Below are 25,756 nucleotides of genomic sequence, written 5' to 3' on the forward strand. Positions count from 1 at the left end.
TGCAGTGCGTAGGCTTCTCATTGTGGTGGCTTCTCTTGTTGCAGAGCAAGGGCTCTAGGCACGCGGGCTTCAGTAGTTGTGGTGCGGGGGCTCAGTAGTTGTGGCGTGTGGGCTTAGTTGCTCCACGACATGTGTGATCTTCCTGGACCACGGCTCGAACCCGTGTCCCCTGCATTGGCAGGCGGATTCTTAACCACTGCGCCACCAGGGAAACCCCAGTCCCTTCATTTTACAGGTAAAGAAACTGAGGTCCCAGGGAGAAGGAGTGACTTGTCTGAGGTCACCCAGCAAGTTGGTCTGCTGGTAAACTCAGAGCAGGTTAAGAATCAGATGAATTTTGAAAAATCACCAGGCAAAACAATCCATTAATTCTGACTTGTTTGGTGATTGTGCTGCTTCTGATATGACTTTTCATGATCCTTATCCTCCTGGTATTCATACACTATGTTCCCCGCCTAACACTTGAGTGTGGGCTGGACCTAGTGACTTGCTTCTGATCAAAAGAATATGAGAGAAGTGAGAGGATGTCACATCCAGGATTAGGTTAGTGACTTCTGTCTTGTTCACACTCTTTCTCTGGCTCTCCTTGCCTTGTTCGCTCTGATGGATGCAGTACCATGTTTTGAGCTGCCCTACAAAGAGACTCATGTGGCAAGAACTGAGGGTAGCCTTTGGCCAAAGCTAGTAAGGAACAGAGACCCTTATTCCAATAGTCCTCAAAGAACTGAATGAGGGACTTCCCTGGTGGCGCAGTGGTTAAGAATCTGCCTGCCAATGCAGGGGACATGGATTCGAGCCCTGATCCGGGAAGATCCCACATGCCGTGGAGCAACTAAGCCCGTGCGCCACAATGACTGAGCCTGCACTCTACAGCCCGCGAGCCACAACTACTGAAGCCCACGCACCTAGAGCCCGTGCTCCGCAACAAGAAAAGCCACCGCAATGAGAAGCCCGCGCACTGTAACGAAGAGTAACCCCTGCTAGCTGCAACTAGAGAAAGCCTGCACACAGCAACGAAGACCCAATGCAGCCAATAAATAAATAAATAAATAAATAAATAAAAATTAAAAAAAAAAAAAAAGAACTGAATGAATCCTACCACCTGAATGGTTCCTCCCCAGTTGAACCTTGATATGAGAATACAGCCCACCTGGCACATTAATTGTAGCCTATGGTAGACCCTGAGCCAGAGGACCTAGTCAAGCCACACCCAGGATCCTGATCCATAGAAACTGTGAGATAATAAATTTGTATATTCTTTTAAGCACACCATTTTAAGCCACTAAGCTTTCTGGTGATTTTTTAAATGCAGCAATAGATAATATGTATTTTGGTGCCAAGGGTGGGATGCTGCTGTAACAAACACCTAAAAATGTGGGAGTGGCTTTGGAACCAAGCAGTCGGTGGAGCCTGGAAGGATTTTGAGCAACATGATAGAAAAAGCCTAAATTGCCTTAAACAGACTACCAGTAGAAGTCTGGTCTTAGAGGACGCTGCCAGTGAAGGCACAAAAGGAAGTGAGGCAGATGTTCTTAGATCCTGGAGGAGGACTGGTTCCTGTTATGTAGTGGCAGAAACATAGTGACCCTGTCATCAGCAGTTATGTGGAAAGCAGAATAAGTGACTAATGAACTGGGTGATCCAGTGAAGAAGATTTCCAAGCAAAGTATTGAAGGTGCCTCCTGGTTTCTTCTTGATGCTTGTAGTGAAATGTGAGAAGAGAGAGAGAAATTTGAAGGAAGGACTGTTAAATAAAAATGAGGCAGGACTTAGTCATTTTGGAAATTCTCATCCTCTCCAGATGTCAAAAGACGCTAAAATTAAGAAATAGCTTCAGAGGACTGTTGGTAAAATGTAGCCAGCTGTGACTGTTTGTTATATCCTTCGAAAGATGAAAGATCAGAGTATTATTCAGTCCCACAAAAGGCCCTTTAAAGAGATAAGGACATGCCTCACAAATCCTCTTAATGGAACAATAGGGCCTCTCAGAAGCTTAAGGATGCTATCCCTCAACAGAAGCCCCAGTGGAAAAGAATGTGACTTTTGTCTAATGGAAAGAATCCCTATAAGGTTCACAGCTTTTGAGAAAAGTATGTTGGTGAAAATACTGCCAGCATGGAGTGAAAGGGACAGAGATAGTACAAAAGGAAAAGAGATCAGTGAACTCCCAAATTCTACTGGCAGAAAGCAGTCTGAGAAAACTACTCAGCTGCAAACATGTGTTCCCTTAAAAAAAAAAGAAAGAAAGAAAGAAAAAAAAAAGATATTGTATCAAGTAAAAGCAAGAGTCCATACATATGGCAGAGCAGAGAGCCATAGACAATTATCTCCAAACCTTGAAACCAAATCAAGGAAAGTCCAACATTTGCCTGACTGGATTTCAAAATTGCTATGAACCAGTGAATACTTCATGTCTGAATTTTCCTCATTTTTGAACAGGAATATCTATAGCTCTTATCCTATATCTGCCACACCATTGTACATTGGGTGTGTTCAGGCAGATAGCTTAGTTTCACAGATCTACTGATAGAGAATAATGACACTCAAGGAGCCTCATCCACACCTGGACCTGATTTATAGGACCAGATTCTAAAATTGAAGCTGATTCTGTAATAGGATGAGATTTTTGGAGCTCTTGGGAGGGGATGAATGTATTTTGCATGTGGAAAGGATATTTATCATCGGGGGCTAGAGGGTGGACTGAGGTGGGCAGTAACATGGCTCCCAATGACCCCTATTCCTCAGTATTTACACACCTGTGTAATTCCATCACTTTGAGTATGGGCTGAACCTACTGACTTGCTTCTAACCAGTAGAATATGGTGAAAATGATGGAATGCCACTTCCAAGATGAGGTTATAAGATTGTGACTTCTGTCTTGTTCATACTCTCTCTGGCTCTTCTCGGCTCTTCTTGCACTGATGGAGGCAGTTTCTTTGTTGTGAGCTGCCTTCTGGAGAGGCCCACGTGGCAAGGAACTGAGGGCCTCTTGCCACCAACTCAAGAGGAACTGAGGGCCTCAGTTCAACAGTCTGAGGAACTGAATCCTGGCCATGGAAAGGGTCCTTCTCTAGTTGAGCTTTGAGATGAGACTGAAGCCCTGGCCAATATTTTGATCACAGGCTGTGAGAGACCTGAGACAGATGGCCCATTGAAGCTAGATCTGTATTCCTGACCCACAGAAACGATGAGATAATGAATGTTGTCTTAAGTCACTAAGTTTGGGGTGATTTGTTATACAGCAGGAGATGACAAATACAGCTCATGTGTTAAGTATTCTCACATCTAGTAGATTAGTCTCTCTTCACAAGGACTCAGTGAGGTGTTTGGAGAAAGTATTAACTCACCCTCTTTCACAGTTGGAGAAAATGAGGCTGAGAAAAGAAATAGGACCTCACCCAGGTGGTGCTGAAACCCAGCCCCAATTCTATCTCCTTCAAGTTCTCTTTCTGCTCCTGTCCCCATTCCCCATCCCCAGCCACCCACCTGATGCGTCCACAGGAGCTGCCCCTCTGCCCCAATAGCACCCTCGGTCCAGAGTGGCCTGGACTGGCTTGAAGAGAAGTGTAGACTCACTGTCAGTTTCTGACCTGGAGAGAAAATCCCAAGAGACGTCGGGCAAAGAAGGAGGGAAAGTAGATCCTGTTACGGTCTGAGCATTCCACTCACAAGCAGCTCTGAATAGAGAGAAGGAAGATGAAGCCCCATGTCCTGGCAGACCCCTGGCCCACCTCAAGGTCCCTGCCTCACCTCTCCACTCTCTCTCATAATGTCAGAAACCCGTGAACCACCCTGGTGCGTGCTGAAGCCCAGGAGTGCAGATCTGCGCAGCACAACTGCTGCTGGAGACCAGTGGATGGTTGCTGGGGGGCAGCCCCCCACGTCCATTGGAGTTGCCATGGCAATCACTGTACACAGGGCTCTGTTACCTCATAGGAATGATAGGCCCACCCTGGGGAACAGAGGCCAGGGAGAGCCAGTACTAAGTGGGCATCAGGGGCCTTCAGGTGTTGTTTACTCTCTCATCCACTAAAAACGTCCCCTGAGTATTCACCACAGGCCAGGTTCCGTGCCAGGCAGAGAGGGCTCAGATGCCATCAAGTGTGAAGGATGTTCTTGGGATTACCAAGCATTAAGTAGAGAGGGTGATTAGTCATTTCTGTGAAGTGCCCAGCACATTGCCTGGCACAGAGTGAGGTGTCACCTGTAATTCTAAGCCAACCCCATAAGTGATTCATCAGCAAGTCCTGTAAAATACACCAGACTCAGACCCCTTTACCCACCTCCACATCCCCCCTGGCCCCTGGTAGAAGCCAGCACCACCCCTTGCCTGGGTTAACACATTTGCCTCCTCCCTGGTCTCCTTCTTTTGCTCTTGTGCCCTGCATTGATTATCTACTGCTCCATAACAGCATTACCACAGGCTCAGCAGCCTAACATACTTTATCACGGTTTCTGTGAGTCAGGGTCTGGGCATGGCTTAACTGGATTCTCTGCTTTGGAGCCTCAGAAGCCTGCAGTCAAGGTGTTGGCTGGGGCTGTGCTCTCATCTGAGGCTCGACTGGGGAAGGATCTGCTTCCAAGACCATGAGGTTGTTGGCAGGACACAGTTTCTCATGGTTTGTTGGACTGAGGGCCTCAGCCAGAGGCCATCCTCGGTTCCTTGCTAGGTGGGCCTCCAACACGTCACTCACTTCATCCAAGCCAGCAAAGGAAAATGCCCAGCACAAGATGGGCATTATAATCTCATGTACTATAATCACAGAAGTGTCAACTATTATAGACTAAATGTTTGTGTCCCCCCTAAATTCATATGTTGCAGCCCTAACTACCAATGTGATGGTATTTGGAGGTAGGGTCTTTGGGAAGTAATTAGGTTTGGATGAGGTCATGGGGGGTCCCCACGATGGAATTGGTGTCCTTAGAAGAAGAGAAAGGGGGACCAGAGCACTGCTCTCCCCCTCTTCCCCTCTCTCTCTCCAATATGTGAGGACACAATCAACGAGAAGCCAGGAGGAGAGTTCTCACCAGGAACCAAATCCACTGGCACCTTGATTTTGGACTTCTAGCCTCCAGAACTGTGAGAAATAAACCTCTGCTGTTTATGCCAGCCAGTCCTGTTATAGCAGCTCAAGATAAGACAGCATCCCACACCACTCCTATATTTTGTTGGTTAAAAGCAAGTTGCAGTTTCCACCCACACTCAAGGGAGGGGATTGCACAGGGGTTGGACATCAGGAGGTGGAGATTATGGGGACAACCCTAGAGTCTATCCACCAAGTCTCTTTCCCACCTCAGCAGCCAAGTGATCTTGTTAGAACTTATTTGGATCATGTCACCCCTCTAATCAAAACCTTCCAGTAGCTTCCCATCTCAACCAGAGTAAAACCTATAGTCCTTCCATTGATTTGCAAGGCCCTACCATAGATGTCCACCCCCTTCTCTGACCTCATCTCCTCCCCCTCTCCTGGTCACTCCCTTGGCCCCAGCCATGCTGGTCTCCTCAGTTTCTTAAACACACCAAGCCCAGTCCTGCCTCAGGGTCTTTGCACTGGCCATTCCCTTTGCTTCAACTTTCTTTCCCTAGATATCTACGTGACTTACTTTTCCAACCTCCTTTGGGACTCTGCTCACCTTCCCAGACCACCCTTTAAAAAAAACAAATCTTAACCCACCCCACACTCCCCATTCCCCTTACTCTTTTTTCCCACAGCGCTTGTGTCACCATCTTACACCATATATATATATATATATACATTTGTTCTTTCCCCCATGTAGGATGTGAAGCACACATGAGGAGGGAGATTGTGTTCACTGCCATGTCACCAGCACCTGGACCAGTGCCCACCTCACAGTAGGTGCTCAGTAAACATGTTGATGGAATGAGCTCTGGGACTGGAGAAGGAGGAGGGGGAGGAGGGAGAGTCTTCATCCCCTGAGATTGGCTCTTTGGCCCCTAAAAGCTCCAATAAGGGACCTAAAGCTGGTAGGAGAAGGATGGCATGGAGGCAAGAGGGGCCAGCTGTCCAGACTGCCCTAGCCCTCTTCCACTGCAGACGCCATGGGCCCTCAGCCCCCTGCCACTAACCCAACACCCTCAGCAGTAACAGAGCACATGATGGCCCCAACGCTGGGTTAGGGGCTGGGGTCCGTCACTGACAACCTTGGTCCCTGGCCCTACTCCTCCTGTCCAAACTTAACCCAGGAAGACTGGACAGCTGGGATCAGAGAATCCCCATTAGGTGGGGCCTGGAATCATCTCGAAGCCCCAAAGGAGGGTTTAGACAGCCTGTTTCCGGGAAACTCCAAATCCAGTCACATAGGTCCCAGTCTACCAGGTTACTTTCTTCTCCTGTAGCTTCCTGATTCCCACTGCCAGAGCTCGAAGACCTTCTCCCAGGGCTGAAGCTGCTTCTCCAGCGCCTCCCCCCATCACTCCCCAAAGGGTCTTATTCTGATCCAGGAAGGGCACCTAAGGTAGAGACCACCTTCCTTTGGCCTGCTTCTTCTTTTTTTTTTTTTTTTTATTTTATTTTATTGGCATACAGTTGATTTACAATGTTGTATCTTTTTTTTAAATTGAATTTTTATTTTATTTTGGGGTAGAGTTGATTTACAATGTGTTAGTTTCAGGTGTACAGCAAAGTGATTCAGTTATACATATACATATATCCATTCTTTTTCAGATTCTTTTCCCATATAGGTTATTACAGAATGTTGAGTAGAGTTCCCTGTGCTATACAGTAGGTCCTTGTTGATTATCTCTTTTACACATAGTCGTGTGTATATGTTAATCTCAAACTCCTAAATTATCCCCCCGCCACCTTCCCCCTTCGGTAACCATAAATTTCTTTTCGAAGACTGTGAGTCTGTTTCTATTTTGTAAATAAGTTCATTTGTATCGTATTTTAGATTCCATATATAAGTGATATATGATATTTGTCTTTGTCTGACTTACTTCACTCAGTATGATAAACTCCAGGTCATCCATGTTGCTGCAAATGGCATTATTTCATGCTTTTTTTATGGCTGAGTAATATTCCGCTGTATATATGTACCACATCTTCTTTATCCATTCCTCTGTGGATGGACACTTAGGCTGCTTCCGTGTCTTGGCTATTGTGAATAGAGCTGCAGCGAACACTGAGTTGACCTGCTTCTGAGCGTCGCCTCTTCTGAAAGGCCCCAGGGCCTGCGGGACACCTCTTTGAACACTCATTTCAAGTGAAGACCAGCTGTCTCCCCTCCCACCCCCTCCTCCTAGAGGGCTGGGCCCACAGCAGGAAGGGGTGGTGCGCCGGCTAGCCTAGGTTTCACTCTCTGTCTGGCTTCCTGGTACCCCTTCCAGGAAAGGTCCCAGCGTGTTCCATCTGACAGGTGGCAACAGGCGGCTTCCTTTGCCAAAACTAAATAATAAAGCGGTGTCCCCAGCGTGTGGGTGGGTGTGGAGGTTCCCTTCCTCGGTGGATTCTAAGGAATCTGAAGGAGAAGGGAACATGGGGTAAGGATGGAACCAAGGGAGAAACGGGCTCACACAGCTACTCGGAAAAGGCCAGGTTTATTCCAGTGTTGTTGGGAAAAGGAGCGCTCTACACATTAACTCTAAAAACTTGTTCATCTCCTTAGCCGATGAGGCATGGACCAACGGCGGGCCACACTGGGGTCACTCCACTGGCAGGAGTTGTGGGCGAGGGTAGGAGAGGCCACTGCTCACTCCTTCCCGCCCTTCCCCTGGGACACCCGGGTCTCCGGGGGGGCCCGCTGGAACCACTCGAACCAGGAGCCGTCATAGATGGCCACATCGGGCTTGCCGCAGAGGTAGGCGGCCAGGGCGATGTGGCAGGCAGTGACACCCTTTCGGCACGTGGCGATGATGGGCTTTGCGAGGTCCACCTTCTTGGCCTCGAACATGGCACGGAGCTCCTCCGGGCTCTTCTCAAAGCCATCCTCCATCAGGAAGTCCATGAAGGGCATGTTGACTGAGCCTCGGATGTGGCCCGAGTCCAGTCCTGGGCAGGGGTAGAGGACAAAGGGAAGGACAGGGTTAGGAGCGACACGGTGGTTGGGGGTAAGTGGGGCCTGGAGGTCACAATCAACCGTGGCTATAAGGAGAGGGAGCTTTGCAAATAAAAATAACAGCTTTGCCCTTCTCAGAGCTCAATTTATTCCAGCCCTACCTACATCCAGTGCTCATGACACCACCCCCCTACGCCAAAATCTGCCTTGAAGTAGGAATGTCCTACCTGCTTGAGAGGACAGGGAGGAGTCTTGGCTCTACCATCTACTAACCTTTACCTTGGGCAAATTGCTTCACTTCTCTGAACCTCAGTTTTCTCATCTGTAAAATGGGCTCAGTGGTACGTACCTATCTCATAGGGTTGTGGAGAACAGCAAATGGGACGATGACTGCAAATGCTATGGGCTATTGCTGAGAACACGGTGGTGAAGGGGAGACACAGCCCAGGCTCTCAGGGAGGTTACAGTCTAGCAAGGAAGATAGAGGTTAAACACATAACCACATAATTCACTAAATATAATGTCACTCCCTTTTACAGATGAGTACACTGAGGCTTGGCAAAGTGAAAAGGCTAGCCTGAGGCCACACAGAGAGGTAAAGGCAGACCCAGGATTACACCGAGTCCCGTGGTTTTCCTGTCCAGCACACAGTGTGGAAAGAGCCTGTGACTTGGTTTTAGACTAAGTTCAAATCCCAGCTCTGCCACTTACTGGCAAGGTGACCTCAAGCAAGTCACTAACCTCTCTGAGCCTCAGTGTCCCCATGGGTTAAGTGGGAATGCGTGTTTGCGTGTGTAAGGGCTGTTGTATAGGGTAAAGCACCGACGTACTACAGCTGGCCGAGCCACCCTCAGACGCTGCTGCTTCTCTACCACTTCCCCACCTACGATGGGGGACAGGTGAGAATGGGGGCAGTGTGGTCCCTTCAGGACCTTCCTAGCAGCCCTGAGAGGCTTTGACGGAAGCAGAATGGGGGTCTAGGCTAGCTCCAGGGTCCATTCCAGAACCTTCTCTGCACCCAGTAAGGCCCCCTGCCAAATCTGGCTTCAGAATAGCCAGCATGTGGGGCAAATGGGGCTGGGCCATGGCCAGAGCTGGTGCCACGTGCAGACCCAAGGCCTAGGTCACTCCTTGTCCTCAAGCGCCCTACACCCTGGCAGACTGGGCACTGGGAGTGGGGCCCGAGGAAGGTTGGGGTGTCTCTTTGGGCTCCCCTTCCTCCAAAATTCCCCACTTAACCCAGACTGTGGGGCAGGGCAGGACCAGACTGGGCAGCAGTGGGAGGGAAAGGACCTGACCGGGGGTAATCAGGGCACCAGCGTGCGGTCAGGCATGCCCTGCACGTCTGAGCCTCAGTTCCCCACCTTTGAAATGGGGAGATAACCCCACCTTCCTCACAGGCTTGTTGGAAAGTCAACTTCCGCACATAAAAACCCCTAATGACCGTGGACACCCAGGAGGTGAGCAATCATGCCAGCAAAGTCCCATTCTCCTCACCCCGAGGCCAAAGAGGATTCAAAATTTGCTGGCACGAATCAAGAGTTCCTTTGATTGACTAGATGTCCTGACTTATAAAATTTTTTTTAAAAGGATTTCCTTTTTTTTTTATTTTTAAGTTTTTCCCTTTTTTTGCCTGCATTGGGTCTTCGTTGCTGCGCACGGGCTTTCTCTAGTTGCTGCAAGCGGGGCTACTCTTCGTTGCGGTGCGCGGGCTTCTCATTGCAGTGGCTTCCCTTTGCTGCAGAGCACGGGCTCTAGGCGCGGGGGCTTCAGCAGTTGTGGCACGCAGGCTCAGTAGTTGTGGCTCACGGGCTCTAGAGCGCAGGTTCAGTAGTTGTGGCGCACGGGCTTAGTTGCTCCGCAGCATGTGGGATCTTCCCAGACCAGGGATCGAACCCATATCCCCTGCACTGGCAGGCAGATTCTTAACCACTGCGCCACCAGGGAAGTCCCCTGACTTATAAAATTATAGTGATTTCTTCCTGTTGTGATTTCACTTTTTGTCTGGAAACTTTGATCTAAGATCAGATGTGTACTGACCCTACCGATGAAGGGCAATTGGTCTGTTGGCTTCAAAGGCGTTCTTTTCCAAGAAACCCAACTTTAAAATGTTTCAAGGAGTTCCCTGGTGGCCTAGTGATTAGGATTCCATGCTTTCACTGCTGGGGCCCAGGTCAATCCTTGGTCGGGGAACTGAAATCCCGCAAAAAAAAAAACAAACAAAGTTTCAGTACCCAGGCCGTGGGCTGGATTTAAGTGCATTGAAGAGCACAAGTGTTTGTTGAGTCCTGAACGCTGTTTTGTTTCTTTCCACCCATCCCTGATGAAACAGCTTTATTGTTTTCTTCGAATTAATAAAAGGCACCTCTCTGAGTAAAGAAGTTGGGGGCAGGGTGTTCTGCCGACTCTAGCCCCCCACACTGGGCCAGCGTTGGGAGGTGCGAGCCTTCCCTTTCTGCCAGCAAAGGCTCAGGGCCTGTCTGAGGAATTTAAATGAGCAGGAACTGGCCGCCTTCATGGGGGGAGGGCTGAGATGAACTTGGCCAGAGAACCTCGGAGAACAGGCAACAGCAGACGAGGGGAAAGGCGCTTGGCACCCAGGGCTCCTCCTGCTCCTCCAAGTTCAGCTTTGGTTGCAGGCTTGTGGCTCTCCCTGGCCCCAGCAGGTGTGCCACCAAGCTCAAAACCTCCTATGGGCTATCTCAAGAACTTTATCTTCCTCAATCCTCACAGAGCTGGGGAGAGAGATGAGCCTCCTGCCACGAATGGGGGGGGCCCAGGCCCAGAGAGGTGAGGTAACTTGCCCCATGACACACAGCACAGGTGTGATGTGCAGTCAGGTGTGCCCAACCCCAAAGCCTGTGTACTTTGACTACCCTGAGCCTTCCTGGAAAGAGTGGCTGAAGCAGGGGAATGGCTGCGATGACCTCTCCTGACGCCTGCTCAGAGGTCTGGGACTTGACGTGATGCTCCAGCTTTGGCCAAGGAGATGCTAGTCGAGTTGGTGAGCTGGCATCCCTCAGGTCACTGACAGGTATGGGTTTTCAAGGCCAGGAAAACCTGTGTAGCTCTTCCTTGCTTTCGTCCTAAAGACACTAAGGAACCCAGTGCAGGCAGCCCCAGTGGGCGGCCCCCAACCCTGGCGGCTGGGAGGCTGCTCAGCGCTCCCCCCGACCCCCACCCCAGTCCCCACCCCTGGGAGGAGACAAAGGCAGGAGCCATACAACCCCATGATGCAATGTGAAGCAACACCTCGAAGCTATGACCTTTCCCCAACCCCCCCCCCCCAACCCCATCCCCGTGTTTGCTTACACAGCAGTGGCCTTGGGAAATAACGCCACTTTGATCCTGCGACTGGGGTCAAGTCTTGGCCTCTGTGTCTGGATAGAGAAGTTTCTGCTCCCTTTCCCCACCTGCAAAGTGGGACCACTTTGAACCCCCGCCTGCCTCCCCTGTCGGGCTGCTGTAGGTACCCGGGGGAGAATGTACATAAAGTGTCCTGCAAATAATAGTATGCATTAGGGGGTCAATATCCTCCCTCTTCACCCTCATGGACCCCCCACCTGGGGTGGGCGGTGGGGAGGAAAAGAGAATAAGGTTTATAAAGACACTGAGCTGGATCAACTCCCACCTCTCTTCTCTCCCTTTCCCCAAGGCTTCTTTCTACAAGGTAAGCGGTGTTCCTTTCATTAGGAGGAGGGTTCAGAGGTGAAGGGAACTGCCCGAGGCCACACCAGGATGTAAACTCAGGTCTGTCTGACTCTCACCTTTTGCCCCTTACAAACAGGACTGAAGGCACTGGGGGCACAAAACTGAGGCCAGAGGAGAAGTTACTCGCCTGAAAGGGGCAGGAAGTGGCTGTCGGGTTTCTAAGGCCCTGTTTCCAGCTCCTCTTGGGGGTCATTCCTTCCAGGGACCTCCACACTCCCCTGGGTGTTACATCTGGACAGTTGAGCCCACGGGGTGCCTCTGTGATCCCACCACAAGCGGGGGACTGTGAACTCAGCAGAGCCTCACGTGCCCTAATATTCCCCAAATGTCTTGTACGGGAGGCTTTCCAGGCGGCCCGGCCTTTGCACAGTTCCTCACCCTTCTCAAAATACCTTTCCAGCCACTGCTGCATTTAATAAATACACAGCCAGGTGGGTAGGGCTGGCATTACTCTTTTCATTTTATAAGGGAACCCAAAGAGGCCAAGCAATTAACTGATTGAGGTCCCAGCACAAAGGAGAAGCAGGGTTCAAACTGGGGTCCATGCTCCCTGGTCTCCAGATGGGAACTGGAGGAGGGGGGAAGCGGGCCACAGAGAGGGGGAGGGACTTTAGAATTCGGGGCTTCCAGGAGGTCTTACCTGCAGCCGCAGGCTTTTCCCCTCTCTGAGCCTCAGTTTCCTCATCTCTAAAATGGGAGTAAGGAGATGGGATCTGGCATCTCTAAACTCTCCCTTTACTGATTCTGTCTGCTTCAGAGCAAGCTGGGGAGCAGCTAGAGAAACAATTCCACGTCTCCTCCCTCCAGCGGCAGCTTAAGTCCCAAGGAGAGAAGGTGCCTGAACCAAGGCCAGGAGGAGGCTGCAGGAGCTCCGTGCCAGGAGTCTCTGGAAGGTGCTAAACAAACTTGAATCTTCAACTCCAGAACTTCAGAGAGCAAGCTGGGCAGGAAGAACACGGGGCTCGGAGAAAGCCACGATGGGGAGGGCAGAGCCCTGCGCTTTCCACTAACTACCCAAGTGGCCTTGACCTACTCCTTCCTCTGTGCACCACAGCCTCTCTTCTGACTGATGAGGTGACTTTTCAGGCCCTCCAGCTCTAAGAGTGTCGGAAGCAGCTTTCACAGTGCTCTCTCCTCAGAGGCGCAGAAAGGAAGGGATTTTTCAACAAGTTAGTCCAAACGTTGCACAGCAGCTGGATTCCACAGAGGCGCCCTGATTGAGGACAGAGCCGCAGCCCCCTCCAGCCATCCTGAAGACTCAGCCAGCCTGGGCCCCGAGAGGCCCTGAGAGCAGTGAGGTCCTGGCCACCAGAGGTGTCCAGGCAGGGGCTGGAGGGCGCCCAGAAGGGGTGATGGCATTACCTCTGTGGTCCTCTCTGTTAGGAGTTTCTAGCTAGAAAGCAGCATTTCCTCTCCTGAGACTCCCCCCACCTCCAGCAGTGTAGAAACCCCCCCCCCCCCCACACACACACCCTTTGTCCAAAGGAGAGAACTCATGAGCCATCTCCCTAAAGATGTCTAGCGGAGGGGCTCCCTGCTGGCCCTGGGAGGTGGGGAGTGGGCAGAATGATGGTGCATCCTGGTTTAGAGCACTGGTTTGAAACTAGGCAGCACTGGGTTCAAATCCTGACTCTGCCACTTAACTGAGCAAGTAACTTAAGGAAGGTCAGGGGGTCCAGGAGAGCTGGAGGGAGGGATGGGGTGCTGGGGAAGAGCATTGTTCTCTAAGAATTTCTGAAGAACTAGAGAGGTCCTGAGGAAGCTTCTGTTCAGCGACGCATGTGTGGCTCACGGACACTTTTGGGCATGTGGTGGAGCTAGTGCCTGGGCATGGATGTGGGTGGATATGTCATCAGTCACCTCTGCTGATGCCACTCCATACAGATGCTAGGTCGCGCCTTAGCATGTGGCTACGGGAACACATGTGTACGTCCTCATGCATCAGAGCTTGAAAAGCCTTTAGGTTGGGCTCTACCCTTTCATTTTACAGATGGAAAGACTGAGGCCCGCATGGGGGTACTGAGGGCAAAACCCGGAGAGGGTCTCAGACATCCTACTCCCCATCTCTCCATTGGGCATTGCTCCCCAGGGACCATCCCCACCACGGGGACACCTACCTACTGCATCTGGCTCCGGCTGCGTGCCCAGGTACCGCCCTTGGGCCCGTGAATCCACCAGCTGGAACCTCTTTGATTCGAGGTTCTCCAGCACCTGCTCGTAGGTCTTGAGCAGGGAGCGGTCCAGTGTGGCTTTGAAGACAGCTGGCTCTGGGCGTGAGGGCTCAGATGTCACCGGGTGGCCCTCCTTCAGCCAGTTCCGGAAGCCACCGTTGAGCACGGATACGGTGCGGTGGCCAAACACACGGAACATCCACCAGACCCGCGGCGCATAGAAGCTGCCCAAGTTGTCACCATCGTACACCACCACATGCGTGTCGTTGCTGATGCCCAGGCTGCCCACGTAGTCGGCGAAGCCCGCCTTGCTGGGCAGCATCATCTCGTAGGGCGACGCTCTGTCCCGGCACTCCTCTATGTCAAAGAAGGAGGCGCCGGGCACATGGCGCTCTAGGTATTCCTTGCGGGCCTCGCGGGTGCCCGGCGAGTACCAGGAGGCGTCCAGCACTCGAAGGCCAGGGCCCAGCTTGCCAGCCCGGACGGACTCCGCCAGCCACTTGGTGGAGACCAGCGCCCGGTACAGCACCTGCTGAACCATGGTTTCAGCTCTCCGTATCACCTGGCGCGGGTGGGAACCAGGAAAGAGACCGGCATGAGGACTGTGGGTGCAGTGGGGTGGGGCCTGGGAGGAGGAGCTTTTTGCCCACTGCACTCCCCCACGGGTGTCGTGTTTACAGCAATCAGGCAGTGGGGTTAGGTTTGCAGATTCCCTAAGGAAAGCCTGCTTCCGCCGCTCCCTGCGCCCCCCTCCCGCGCAGAAGGGGGTGGGGCAAGCGGGCTCCAGATGGGGGAGCTGGCGGGGAGGGTGTCTGGCCCCAGAAGCTACAATACTCGCCCTCAGGATCCTGCCAGAAAGTGTGGCGAAAAGATGTCCAAGATGGGGGAAGAAGGCATCTTGGGCTTAGAGCCCCCTTTCCTGGGAGGGTAGGGGAGTGGGCGCATGGGGAAGGGTTCGCACACGCCCTCGCCCCCGCCTCTCGTCTAGCAAACCTTCCTGCGGCCTCTCAGCAACCTGGGCTCGCCCGCCTCCTGAATGCCTGAGTCCGGCCCGGTCCAGTGCCCTCTGCCCCAGTTGGGTCCAGGGTTCCCGGGGCACCCCGCCCCGCTCTCGCCACCGGGACCCTCCCCTGGGTGGCAGGTGGTCCGGTCGGCGGCCCAATCCCGAGCGGCCCGGGCGCCTGCCTCCGCCCCACGCCGCCGCACTCACTCGCCCTCGCCGCCGCCCCGGCGCTCGCCCCTGCCGGCTGGAGAAGTTGGCAGGTTCAAACCCTGAGCCCGCAACTCCCCGGACGGCCCACACCATCGCGCCGCCGCCCGGGGGTGGATCGCGCGCCGCCCGCCTTGCCCCGCGCCCCCGACGCCGCGCCGCGCCCACCCCCGGCCACCCCCCGGGCTCGTGGCGCCTCTCGGACCCCCGAGGACGCGCCGGGGGCGCCGGGCGGTGCGGGGACGGCGCGGAGCGGGGTTGGTCGGCGCGGGCATCTCCCCCCCGCCACGGCCTGGCCAGTGGAAGGCGCCGGCAGCTGAGGTTCCGAGTGGCCTCGGCGGTGGGCTGTGCCGGAGTCTCCTCCCTTTGGCCGGCCGCAGGTTGGTGGCGGGAGCGGGGGACAGCTGAGAGCGCGGGGAGGGGGCGCTCTGCGCGGGGCCATGGCCGAACCCGGAAGCCGGGAGCCCGAGACTGGGGTAACTGCTGCGGCGCTGCGCTTGCCTTTCTTTAGGGGGAGGTCGATCATCGGGGTGCGCGGCGCCGGGCTCCCCCGCGGGGCCTGAGCGGCGCAGGGGGCCGCAGTCTAGGAGGGAAGGCACACCCCTGGCTTCACCCTAAGGATGGCTGTCCGCGGCAGCTGGGGGCGGCCCCCAGGGTGGGGTCGGGGTGAGTGGCAGGGGGAGGGGGACCTGGGGGGGGGGGCGGGATCACCTGGTGCCAGCAGAGAGGGTAGGAGGGAGGAGGACTAATAAAGCCTGACGGAGAAGCCAGGGAGGCCAGCTGACCCAGAGGCTCCAGGAGGACAAACTGGCAAAGAACTTGCTAGAGTGAAACGAAACTAACATTTGTTAAGGCCTGCTTGGCGAGGCACTTTACTGGGTACTCCCACGGGGGTCACTTACTTCCCACGACAACCCTGCGGAGTAGGCCAGAAACTTATTTAAAGACCGGAGAGAGAGGCCCAGCGAGTTGCCTAGCGGCCTGCGGTGGCATTGAGGCCAGGCTGTTTGTTAATCCCGGATCGGAAACCCACCTGGCAGGGGCTGCTTTTGTTTACCTTGCTCATCCCAGAAGCCACAGACTTTTAAAAAACTGCCTTTGTCCTTAATTTAACCTATTTCATTGTAAATGTATATAATTTAATTTTTAACAGTGGCTGCGTTTAACAACCAGTTGGCCTAATTCCTGAAAATCTAACAACTGGTTCTTGCGAGCTGGCGGGGACACCACTGCCCCTACTCAGCTTTTACATGTGCTGTTATGCACGCCCGGAACGCTCTTCTCATCCCCCTGTAAAAAATTCTTTTTATTCTGAAAACAATTATATTCTCACCGAAAGTTGCAAAAATTCATACTTTGTTAAGCGTTTACCCAGGGAATCCTCTGAGCTTTGTGCTTTGCAGTCAAGGGAGAGAGGGTGCGAGGAAGGACGAGACTGGGGAAGGCCTTGCAGAATGCCCAGTCTGACTGGAGCCCTCTTATTCCAGGGCCCACCCCAGATGGCAGCCTGGGACTCACCCTTCCCCTAGCACAGTTGTGTACACTCTGGAGATGGGCCTGGGGCTGTCCTGCTTGTCTTGGGGTCCTCGACTCCCGGAGCAGTCCCATCTACAGCCATCCAGGCCTGCCAAGCGCATGGGGACCTGGTCCACACCCTTCAGTGACACACACAGCCTGCTCTTCGGGAACCTCCTCTACCTCCCACGGTCCTTTCTGAGAACTGCCAATCCAGCATAGGGGGCTGTGTGTGTGTGTGTGTGTGTGTGTGTGTGTGTGGCAGGATGACCTCAGACCTCTGAAGTCCCACTCAATCCTGAAACTCTAAGATTCTAGACTTGCTGCTGATGGTTCAAAGGCCACCTATGAAGTAACTTTGAAGAAATAATGGGATTTTTATGAAGCTGTTTTTAATGATGATTAAAACCAGCCATTTGCAGGGCATTATGGTGGTGCCTCAACGTTCATTATTTAACCTTCACTGTAAGAGGTGAAGGTTGGAAGCTCCACTATAAGAACTGGAAATGGCGCAGGGACCCTCACATGCCCGCTTTCACACTCCTAGTTAAGCTGGGGAGTGGGATTTGCACTGATTTGGAGGGGCTCTGGCTCCAAAATCAGGGTTCTTTCCACTCTATATGGATCCTTGGGGAAAACACCAAGGAGCCTCAAGAATGGGGAGGAGGCAGGGGCCGCTGTGGTTCACAATGGAGTCTTCAAGTAGGGGCCCGCTGTATCCCCCAAAATTGTCTATCTGCGGCGGAATCCACAGGCACTGGGACCGCCCCTTAGCCAAAGCCTCTTTGGCAGCCTCACCCTGAAGGTCAAACTGTGCTTTCCAGTTTGAGCGCATCAAATCAGTTTGGACTTCCCCTCCTCCCACCTTCCCCAGCCTTCCCACCCCAGGCTGAGCTAGCGGCCCCCCTGTGCTCCCACTGAACTCCAGAAATTCTGCAATTACGTTGTCTCTTGAGCAGGCCTGTGGCTGCCTTAACTCCCAGGGCCAGACAAAGGCAAGAGTTTCTCAGTGTCCAGCATAGGGCCTGGCCACGTGGAAAACATGGTTCCTAAAAGCCAGGCTGCAGCGAGACTGCAGGAGGGCGCTGGGCACCAGGTAATCCCTCCGTGGACTCCTTAGGCCCTGGTCGTCCTTGACCCGGGGCTGGGGAAGAGGTCTAGCCTGAGAAGTTGCAACCTGGCTGCAAATCCTGAGGCTGCCCCTGACCAGCTCTGTGACCGAGGGCAAGGCATTTATATCTCTAGCCACCAGTGGTCTTATTCAGAAACAGGCAGCCCCACATAGTCACTACTGAAGGCTGTGGTGCTCGTTAGTATATGGCCCGCAGGGGCACTCCACAACACGCTCCGTTCTCTGCCCACCCCCTTCCCCTTGGCGGCAGGGCTGCGTGGTATGAATGCAAGGTTGCGCCCTGCACGGGGGGTGCACAGCTGGGGGGTGAGTGGAGCTGACCTGCAGCTTACACTCCACTCACCTAGCCCCATGCCCTGGTGAGGCTCTGCCTCTGCCTGGCTGAAGGGGCACCTTTCTCTACCCTGCCCAAAGGCACCTAATGGACAGGGCGGACGGTGGGCGGGGTGGGGGGGTCGGGGGAGGGGCTTGCCTAGGCGCTCCGCACATTTGGAGCATCTCTGGAGCATCTCTGCCCTGGAAGGCCGTGAGTTGACTTGTCACGGTGTGCTGGTGAACTGCTGTACTCTGAGCTACTGGCCCGCAAGGGAGAGGAGGGGGGGGGAGGGAGTGAGGCCCTAAGTCACTATTTCCAGAGAGGAAACTCCAGGGGCAAAACCTGACCTTGCTGGACTGCCTGGTGTGAAGCCTGGCACCACCACTACTTCTTAGCTGTTGACCTTGGTCAAGTTAGTGCACTTCTGTGAACTTCAGTGTCCGCTCTGTGAAACAGTGAGGAGAAAAGCAACCTTCTCGAGGCCACTCATGCAGCAAATAATTGAGAGCCTACCCTGTGTCCTGCAGTGGTGTAAGGTGTGAGAATTAAAGGGCACATAGGGAGGACTCAGTAAATTCCAGCTGCTATTCCTCTGAGGCTGCTTATATAAATGATTGATGAATGAGTGAATTCCACCAGGGACCTTGGTTGATTGCAAGCAAAGCTGAGCTACATCTTAGGGAGGGACTTTGCCCCTACTTGCCTTAAAGTGCCAGCGGGGCCTTCCCCTGCTTGGGCCCTCTCCCTATCCACCCCGCAGCAAGTACCTGTGAGGGCCCCCGCCTGGCCCCCTCCAAGGGGTCACGGTCATTCGGTCACTGCTCTGTGTATATATCCAAGGCTTAGCAGGAAAACGGAGGGGAGGTCCCGGTGACCGACGTCTGCTTCTGGGTTCACCACCGCTGGTTTTCCGGGTTCCCTGGACTCTGACCTCCCTGGGCTCCACCGCCCCTTCCGGCCCTGGCCCCAGCCCCGCCCCAGTCCCAGCGGCACAGGCGTTTCCCACCCCCGGCCCGGCCGGCCTCTTCCTCGATTCCCTCCTGACATCCTCCTTGTCGCCCAGGCCTGCAGCCGCAGTGTCGCCGCCGCCGCCATGGCCTCGCAGCAGCTCTTCCGCGCGCTCGTGTCGGCGCAGTGGGTGGCCGAAGCGCTCCGGGCCCCGCGGGCCGGGCAGCCCCTGCGGCTGCTCGACGCCTCCTGGTACCTGCCCAAGCTGGGCCGCGACGCGCACCGCGAGTTCGAGGAGCGCCACATCCCGGGCGCCGCCTTCTTTGACATCGACCAGTGCAGCGACCGCACGTCGCCCTACGACCACATGCTGCCCAGGGCTGCGCACTTCGCCGAGTACGCGGGCCGCCTGGGCGTGAGCGCCTCTACCCACGTCGTGGTCTACGACGCCAGCGATCAGGGCCTCTACGCGGCGCCGCGCGTCTGGTGGATGTTCCGCGCCTTCGGCCACCGCACCGTGTCGCTTCTCGACGGCGGCCTCCGCAACTGGTTGCGCCAGGGCCTCCCGCTGAGCGCGGGCAAGAGCCGCCCGGAGCCCGCAGAGTTCCACGCGGTGCTGGACCCCGACTACGTCAAGGCGTACGAGGACATCAAGGAGAACCTCGAATCCCGGCGCTTCCAGGTGGTGGATGCCCGCGCCGCTGGCCGCTTCCGGGGCACCGAGCCCGAGCCCCGAGAAGGTAACCTATGTGCGAGGAGCCCGGGAGGTCCCTGGGGTGCGGGGTCAGGCGCACCCTGAGCACTGCCCTCGCCTCGCCCTTGCCTTTAAAGGCCACCGCGTGGGGTAGGGGCCGAGAATTGGTTTCTAGTCGCCTCACTGGCTTTATTCTAAAGTGGGGGCAATAATACTTGTCCCACCTCCACCCCAAACTAGTTGGGAACCCAGGGGGCCCAGTATAAGTGTGAGAACCCAAATAGCCCCACCCCAGTACTATGGATGTAGGGGTCACTGCCAAATAGGAGGGGTGGGCAGGCCCAGCTGGGGAAGAGCCCCAAAGAGAGGGGGCTTGATCAGGTCTAGGACCATCTCTGAGGTGGATGAAGCCGGGGAAGAGGAGTCTGGGGTGGAGGGTGAAAGGCCCTCAGAGGGACCAAAGTCTTGCAGAGGGCAGGATAGGGGGGCGCTAAGTAGAGAGGGAGGTAGCTGCCCCAGGTTGGAGCGGAAACTGAATAGAGTGTGGCTGACCGCCTGGGTTGGGGCAGGGCCTTCTGCCCCTGGGCTAGGTTCCCCGGGCAAGGAGCAGAGGTGGGGAGGGGTCCCCACAACGCAGGTGGGTCAGTGGCCACTTTGGTGTGAGCTTTTTAATGATGGGTACCACAAGATGGGTACTGTTATCATACCGAAGGGGAAATGGAACCTTAGAATGGCTACCTTGCCCCAGATCTCAGGAAGCAGCCAGGCATTGAACTCCAGTACCTTTAACTGCAGTGAACAGCCAGTAATCCCCCAGCCATTTGTCTCGTGTCTGCTTCAAGGAGGGCGCAAGGATCTTGCCGTTTCCTCTGGGAAGCGCTCCCTGAAGGGCATCCCCCGTTCCCCTGCGTCAGGGTTGCATGGAGCTTCTGTTTTGTTTCTAGAGTAGCTTGGGTTCACCCTGTCCTGGCACCGTTTGGGGTGACCTGAGGGCAAGGACCATCCCCGCTCCCAGCACATCCTGAAGACTAACCCGGTAGCTGGACGGAGTCAATACCCCAGAGATGTTTGGTGATTTCACAAGGTCCCTGCTACACGGAACCCTGCAGAGCTGTTGACATAAGGTCAAACGGCAGGAAAATGCTGATGGCCAACCTTTTTTTTTTTTTTTAACATCTTTATTGGAGTATAATTGCTTTACAATGGCGTGTTAGTTTCTGCTTTATAACAAAGTGAATCAGCTATACATATACATATATCCCCATATCTCTTCCCTCTGGCGTCTCCCTCGCTCCCACCCTCCCTATCCCACCCCTCTAGGTGGTCACAAAGCACCGAGCTGATCTCCCTGTGCTATGCTAGCCAACCAGTTTTGAACCTACATCGGTGGCAGTTTAAGATGGTTCAGCCTAATAGGGATGCCGCCTTGAACCTGTGGGGTACTTCAGCTCAGCCCCCTGGGTGGTGGAGCAACATAGGGCAGCGAGCCAGAGCCACACCTGGCTTCAGAGCCCTGCCCCAGGTTGCACCGGCTGTGTGACATCTGGCAGGTCACCTAATCTCTGAACTGCAGCTTCTGCATGTCAATGTCAGGGCAGAACACAGAGCTTAAAGGATGCGGTGAGGGTCAAATGAGAGCAAGTGTGTAAAGCACTTAGCTCCGTGTTTGCACACACAGGATGCACTCAAGAAACGGGAAGTGATAAAATTAACATGTGCTTCCCTGGCTGTGGCTCTTTACAGGGGTGCTTAATGCTTACCTCAAGCGTGCTTGCTCATTCGTAAAATGGGAGGTAACAGTAAACACCCAGCAGGCCTGTTGTCAAGGTGGCTGAACTGATTTGGGTACAGGCTCCGTCTAAATCAGTGGAGAATATCACCGTCCCCATCGTCCCCACTCCAAAGCCTCAGACCTGGCCAAGCGCTCCTCTAATGTGCCACATCGGTCCGGCAGGGAGGGGAAGCGTGCTTTGCTTGGGGGGGTTCGAGGTATGGGGACAGCCCTCCTCTGACAGTAGCCACCCTGGGTTGAGAGCTGAGGCCTGGGTTCAAACTCCAGGCAGCAGTTTGCTAGATGCGTGACTTTGGACAGTTGCGAACTTCAGCATCTCCGCCTGTAAAACGGGGATTCCTCTAAACAGGTTTCCTGGCAGTGAGGACTGCATGAGACGATGCTTATAGAGGGTTTAGCACCGTGGCTGCGTGGAAGGTTCTCAGTACTGCAGGGGCCATTCATACTGCCCTTGTATTTGTTCCCTGCATCTTGCTCTCCCGCTGCAGGCATCGAACCCGGCCACATCCCCGGCACTATCAACATCCCCTTCACGGAATTCCTGACCAAGGAGGGCTTGGAGAAGAGCCCCGAGGAGATCCGCCTCCTCTTCCAGGACAAGAAGGTGGACCTGTCCCAGCCCCTGGTGGCCACGTGCGGCTCCGGCGTCACAGCCTGTCATGTGGCACTGGGGGCCTACCTCTGCGGCAAGCCCGATGTGCCCCTCTATGACGGCTCCTGGGTGGAGTGGTACATGCGCGCCCAGCCCGAAGATGTCATCTCCGAGGGCCGGGGGAAGACCCACTGAGGCGTGGCGGGACACAGGAAGCTCGGGTGACACCCAGCCACCAGCAGTGCCCAGCCTGTTGGTTCTGACTCTTCTTTGACCAGTATAGGGTTTCTTCCTCCAACCCAGGTGGCGCTTAGGGTGACATCCCAGAGGCCAGCAATTCCGCTGCCTCGCGGGCTCTCAGTGGAGGCGGCAGAGAAGGTGGTGGTGGGAGCAGGGGGAGGGGAGCTGCCCACGTGGTGCTGAGCTGGAGCCCCACCTCCCCTCTGTTGAGAAATAAAACAGTCAAGTGCTAAATCCTTCTAACTGAGGCTGCCTCAGCTCTCCTCGGCTCCTTAGCCAGTGGTTCCAACATGCCCAGCGAGGGAGCTTCGTGGAGCCGGAGGGTCTTGAGGACGCTGTCCCTGCCTTCTGAGCGGTGCTGGGGTCCCAGAGCCCTTCCAGTCCTGTGACTGAATGTCTCCCAGCGAACTGTCTTCTACTTCTACTTCTATGGCTGGGGTCTCCCTTCTGGCTTTTGGGCTGTTTAAGGTGAATCTGCTGTGCTCTTGTCTAGAATCACACCCAAACCCCCCACTGCAGGTAAGCCATACATCTCATTTCAAGACAGAGATGGTGGGGCTTCCCTGGTGGCGCAGTGGTTAAGAATCCGCCTGCCAATGCAGGGGACACGGGTTTGAGCCCTGGTCCCGGAAGATCCCGCATGCCGCGGAGCAGCTGGGCCCACGAGCCACAATTACTGAGCCTGCGCGTCTGGAGCCTGTGCTCCGCAACAAGAGAGGCCGCAATAGTGAGAGGCCCGCGCACTGCGATGAAGAGTGGCCCCCACTTGCCACAACTGGAGAAAGCCCTCGCACAGAAACGAAGCCCAACACAGCCAAAAATAAATAAATAAATAAAATTTAAAAGGGATAAGCAAAAAAAACATTCTAAAAAAAAAAAGACAGAGGTGGTTCCAGAACTTAATGGGAAGCTATCCCACGCTGTGGAGTACTGTGTCAGCCCAGCCAGGATGTTCTGGAGAAGGGCAGAGTTTAGCCAAATTGGAGGAGAATCTAGCTCTCGACTCTGAGAGTCACACTTGGAGACTAACCTCTGGGAGCTACCTGGGGGTGGGCAATCTGGGGGTTTGATCCTTTCTGCTCAAGGAGAACCCTTCCCCCAAGGCTTCCCCAGTAGGGCCTCTGTTCTCCTCCCTCTGCGTTTGTCTTTGTGCAGACGTAGACATGGGTGTCTGAGAAGGCCCCAGGCTCCCCCTGTCAGAACCTGGGTTACCCCTCCCCATCTTCCAGCTCCCGGGGCACCTCTTGGTAGCAAAGGGCCAGGTGTCAGCCAGTACTGGGGGGAACCCTAGAAGGAAAAAAAACCAGAGGGGGCAGTGACTTACCCAAGGTCAAGTGATGTGTTCACAACGGAACTGGAACCAGACCCAGATTTCTCAGAATTGACTCTTTCTCACCTGCAGTCCCCATCACATTTCCTCTGAGGCTGAGTTGTGTCTCCCAAGACCACAGGATTTGTGGGGGACCAACAGGACAGAATCCTGGTTTTCTGAATAAGAGGTCTAAAGTAGGCCCCACCTCTCTGAGCCTCAGCTTTCTTATCTATAAAATGGGAATAATACGTACTTCAGAAGAAGGGATTTCAGACAAGGACTTGGCCAAGAGCCCCGTGCTGAGCCCCATCTTTCCAGCTCAGGGTTTCTCAACCTCAGGACGACTGACATTTGGACTGGATCATTCTTTGTTGTTGTAGGGACTGTCCTGTGCATTGGAGGATGTTTAGCAGCGTTTCTGGCCTCTACCCACTAGATGCCAGCAGCACCAACCAGTTGTGAGAACCAAAAATGTCTCCAGATATGACCAAATATCCCCCGAGAGGCAAAAATCACCCCCCAGTTAAGCACCAATGCTGTAGGAGCAGTGGCCACACTTGACCACAGCAGTCAGGACCAGTGTAGACAGGGGTCCCCACGTGGAGGGGACCCCTGTCTGCCCGTCATAAACCCCTTCCCCTGGGGGCTGAATTTAACAGTTTAGAAACTTCCTTCCTTTCGCGCTGGTTTCAGACAGACCTCATTTTCTCTGCTGGAAATGTCTCTGCCTCTTCGAGGAGCTTGGTTTGTCAGCAAACACATGTGAGGCTCTGATCTGGCTTCTGGCTCTGTTGCCCCATGCAAGGCTGCCTGACTTTGGACACATGGCTGAGCCTCTTTGAGCCTCAGTTTCTTCACCTTTAAAATGGGAGTAATCGTACCTTCCTTGAGCAATATGGGGGTTCAGTGACAGAATCCATAGAAACTGTTTAGCTTGGTGGCAGGCACAGGGTCAGTATCAAGTGTTCTTGTTATTTTTTAAAGGGCTTTTACTTATTCATCATGTTCAGTGCCTCCTGTACCTCCAGCATTGTGGCGGGGAGTGGGGGGGTGGGAGGGTGGAGGGCGGGGCGGGGAACATGAGTATGAGAATTGTGTCCCTGCCCTGGAAAAGCCTCCCAGCCAGGAAGGAGAAACTGGCCCGTGGTATATTTTTAGAGAGAAATAGTGAAATGATCTATTTTACAACAGACTCAGAGATGTTGAGTGATTTGCCTAAGGGCACACAGCTATTTTGAGAGAGGAGCCTAACTGGAGTTAGAATTCTCAGGGTAGGAGCCTCTCCAGTGGGTTAGGAAAACCTGAGTTGGTTTTCCCAATTTCAGGATCAAGGGGAGAAGGGAGTGGAACTCGGGGTTTGGAAACACACATGGCAAGCTCATGGAAGGTGGCCAAGTGTCTCCCCGGCTCCACAAGGGGACACCTTGAGCTGAGTCGTGAGATTTAAGCAAGGAGATTTGGTTAGGCTCCCACCCCCCTCCCCAGACCCACCATCCCTACCCTGCTAGCAAGGAACCCCAGCTGATTTGAGCTGGGGCTTTTTCCTCCTGGGAAGGTTCTCCATGGATCTGGACAGGTTCAGAAGCGGGAGAAGGGAGATGGAGGTGTGCCTTTCTAGGTTTCTCGGAGCTGTGGTTGGTTCAACTTTGCAGGAGTTGGCTAGGAAAGACCCAGGGCCGCCCTGAGCCGAGCCCTGCCCTGCCTCCTGCATGTCTGAGCTCCCAGAATAATTAATTAACCACTCCCTGCAGAGTCCAGGCCTCTGCCAGCGCCTGTCCCACCCGCCCCATGTGTTCCAGGCAGGAACTTGCAACATCGGACAACGGGGATGATGAAATTTTTGTCTACTTGGCAAATATTTGCCGAGCACCCCCTCTGTGTCAGGAACAGTTGGAAGATTGCCAACCTTGTCTCACCAGCTGCACTGGATTATGTCCACTCCCTGGCTCGTTGCCTCCAGGGATCATGGCCCGAAGAAGCCCCCACCGCACGCAGTGGGCTGAACAACAAAGCGATGTGCTTATTTGGTCCTGGCACTTCTCGAGGCCCCAGAAGTTCTGCCTTCCAGACCCTTCCTCAGTCATCGCATCTGGAAAACGGGAGCAAA

General features: G+C 54.2%; 2 protein-coding genes across 6 annotated transcripts; one reads left to right on the forward strand and one right to left on the reverse strand.

Annotated features, from left to right (window-relative positions):
- Positions 1-7,539: 7,539 nt before the first annotated feature.
- Positions 7,540-18,993, reverse strand: TST (thiosulfate sulfurtransferase). Of its 4 annotated transcripts, none has more exons than XM_059936893.1 (3): positions 18,839-18,993; positions 13,845-14,460; positions 7,540-8,009 (listed from the first exon to the last, which is right to left on the reverse strand). In XM_059936893.1, the coding sequence occupies exons 2-3, from the start codon at positions 14,437-14,439 to the stop codon at positions 7,711-7,713; spliced, it is 894 nt and encodes a 297-aa protein (XP_059792876.1). In that variant the 5' UTR covers positions 14,440-14,460; positions 18,839-18,993; the 3' UTR covers positions 7,540-7,710. The 4 variants fall into 4 exon arrangements, with proteins under 4 accessions (XP_059792876.1, XP_059792877.1, XP_059792874.1 ...); XM_059936894.1 differs by lacking the exon at positions 18,839-18,993 and adding an exon at positions 15,610-15,742; XM_059936891.1 differs by lacking the exon at positions 18,839-18,993 and adding an exon at positions 15,109-15,206.
- On the forward strand, positions 15,331-22,580 carry MPST (mercaptopyruvate sulfurtransferase). Of its 2 annotated transcripts, none has more exons than XM_059936896.1 (3): positions 15,331-15,488; positions 19,135-19,759; positions 21,994-22,580. In XM_059936896.1, exons 2-3 carry the CDS (start codon positions 19,165-19,167, stop codon positions 22,290-22,292), a joined length of 894 nt encoding a protein of 297 aa, XP_059792879.1. In that variant the 5' UTR covers positions 15,331-15,488; positions 19,135-19,164; the 3' UTR covers positions 22,293-22,580. The 2 variants fall into 2 exon arrangements, with proteins under 2 accessions (XP_059792879.1, XP_059792878.1); XM_059936895.1 differs by lacking the exon at positions 15,331-15,488 and adding an exon at positions 15,495-15,584.
- The last annotated feature ends 3,176 nt before the right edge of the window (positions 22,581-25,756 follow it).

The sequence above is a fragment of the Balaenoptera ricei genome, chromosome 10 (genome assembly GCF_028023285.1).
Source record: "Balaenoptera ricei isolate mBalRic1 chromosome 10, mBalRic1.hap2, whole genome shotgun sequence".
NCBI lineage: Eukaryota > Metazoa > Chordata > Mammalia > Artiodactyla > Balaenopteridae > Balaenoptera > Balaenoptera ricei.

Bases quoted from the DNA above. Each gene is read 5' to 3' on its own strand.
- MPST (XM_059936895.1), top strand. From the start codon at position 15,549: ATGGCCGAACCCGGAAGCCGGGAGCCCGAGACTGGG. The intron at 15,585-19,134 runs GTAACTGCTGCG...CTTGTCGCCCAG, and splicing joins GCCGGGAGCCCGAGACTGGG to GCCTGCAGCCGCAGTGTCGC. The intron at 19,760-21,993 runs GTAACCTATGTG...CTCCCGCTGCAG, and splicing joins CGAGCCCGAGCCCCGAGAAG to GCATCGAACCCGGCCACATC.
- TST (XM_059936891.1), bottom strand. From the start codon at position 15,204: ATGGTGTGGGCCGTCCGGGGAGTTGCGGGCTCAGGGTTTGAACCTGCC. The intron at 14,461-15,108 runs GTGAGTGCGGCG...CACCCGCGCCAG, and splicing joins CGGGGCGGCGGCGAGGGCGA to GTGATACGGAGAGCTGAAAC. The intron at 8,010-13,844 runs GTAGGTGTCCCC...ACCCCTGCCCAG, and splicing joins GCCGGAGCCAGATGCAGTAG to GACTGGACTCGGGCCACATC.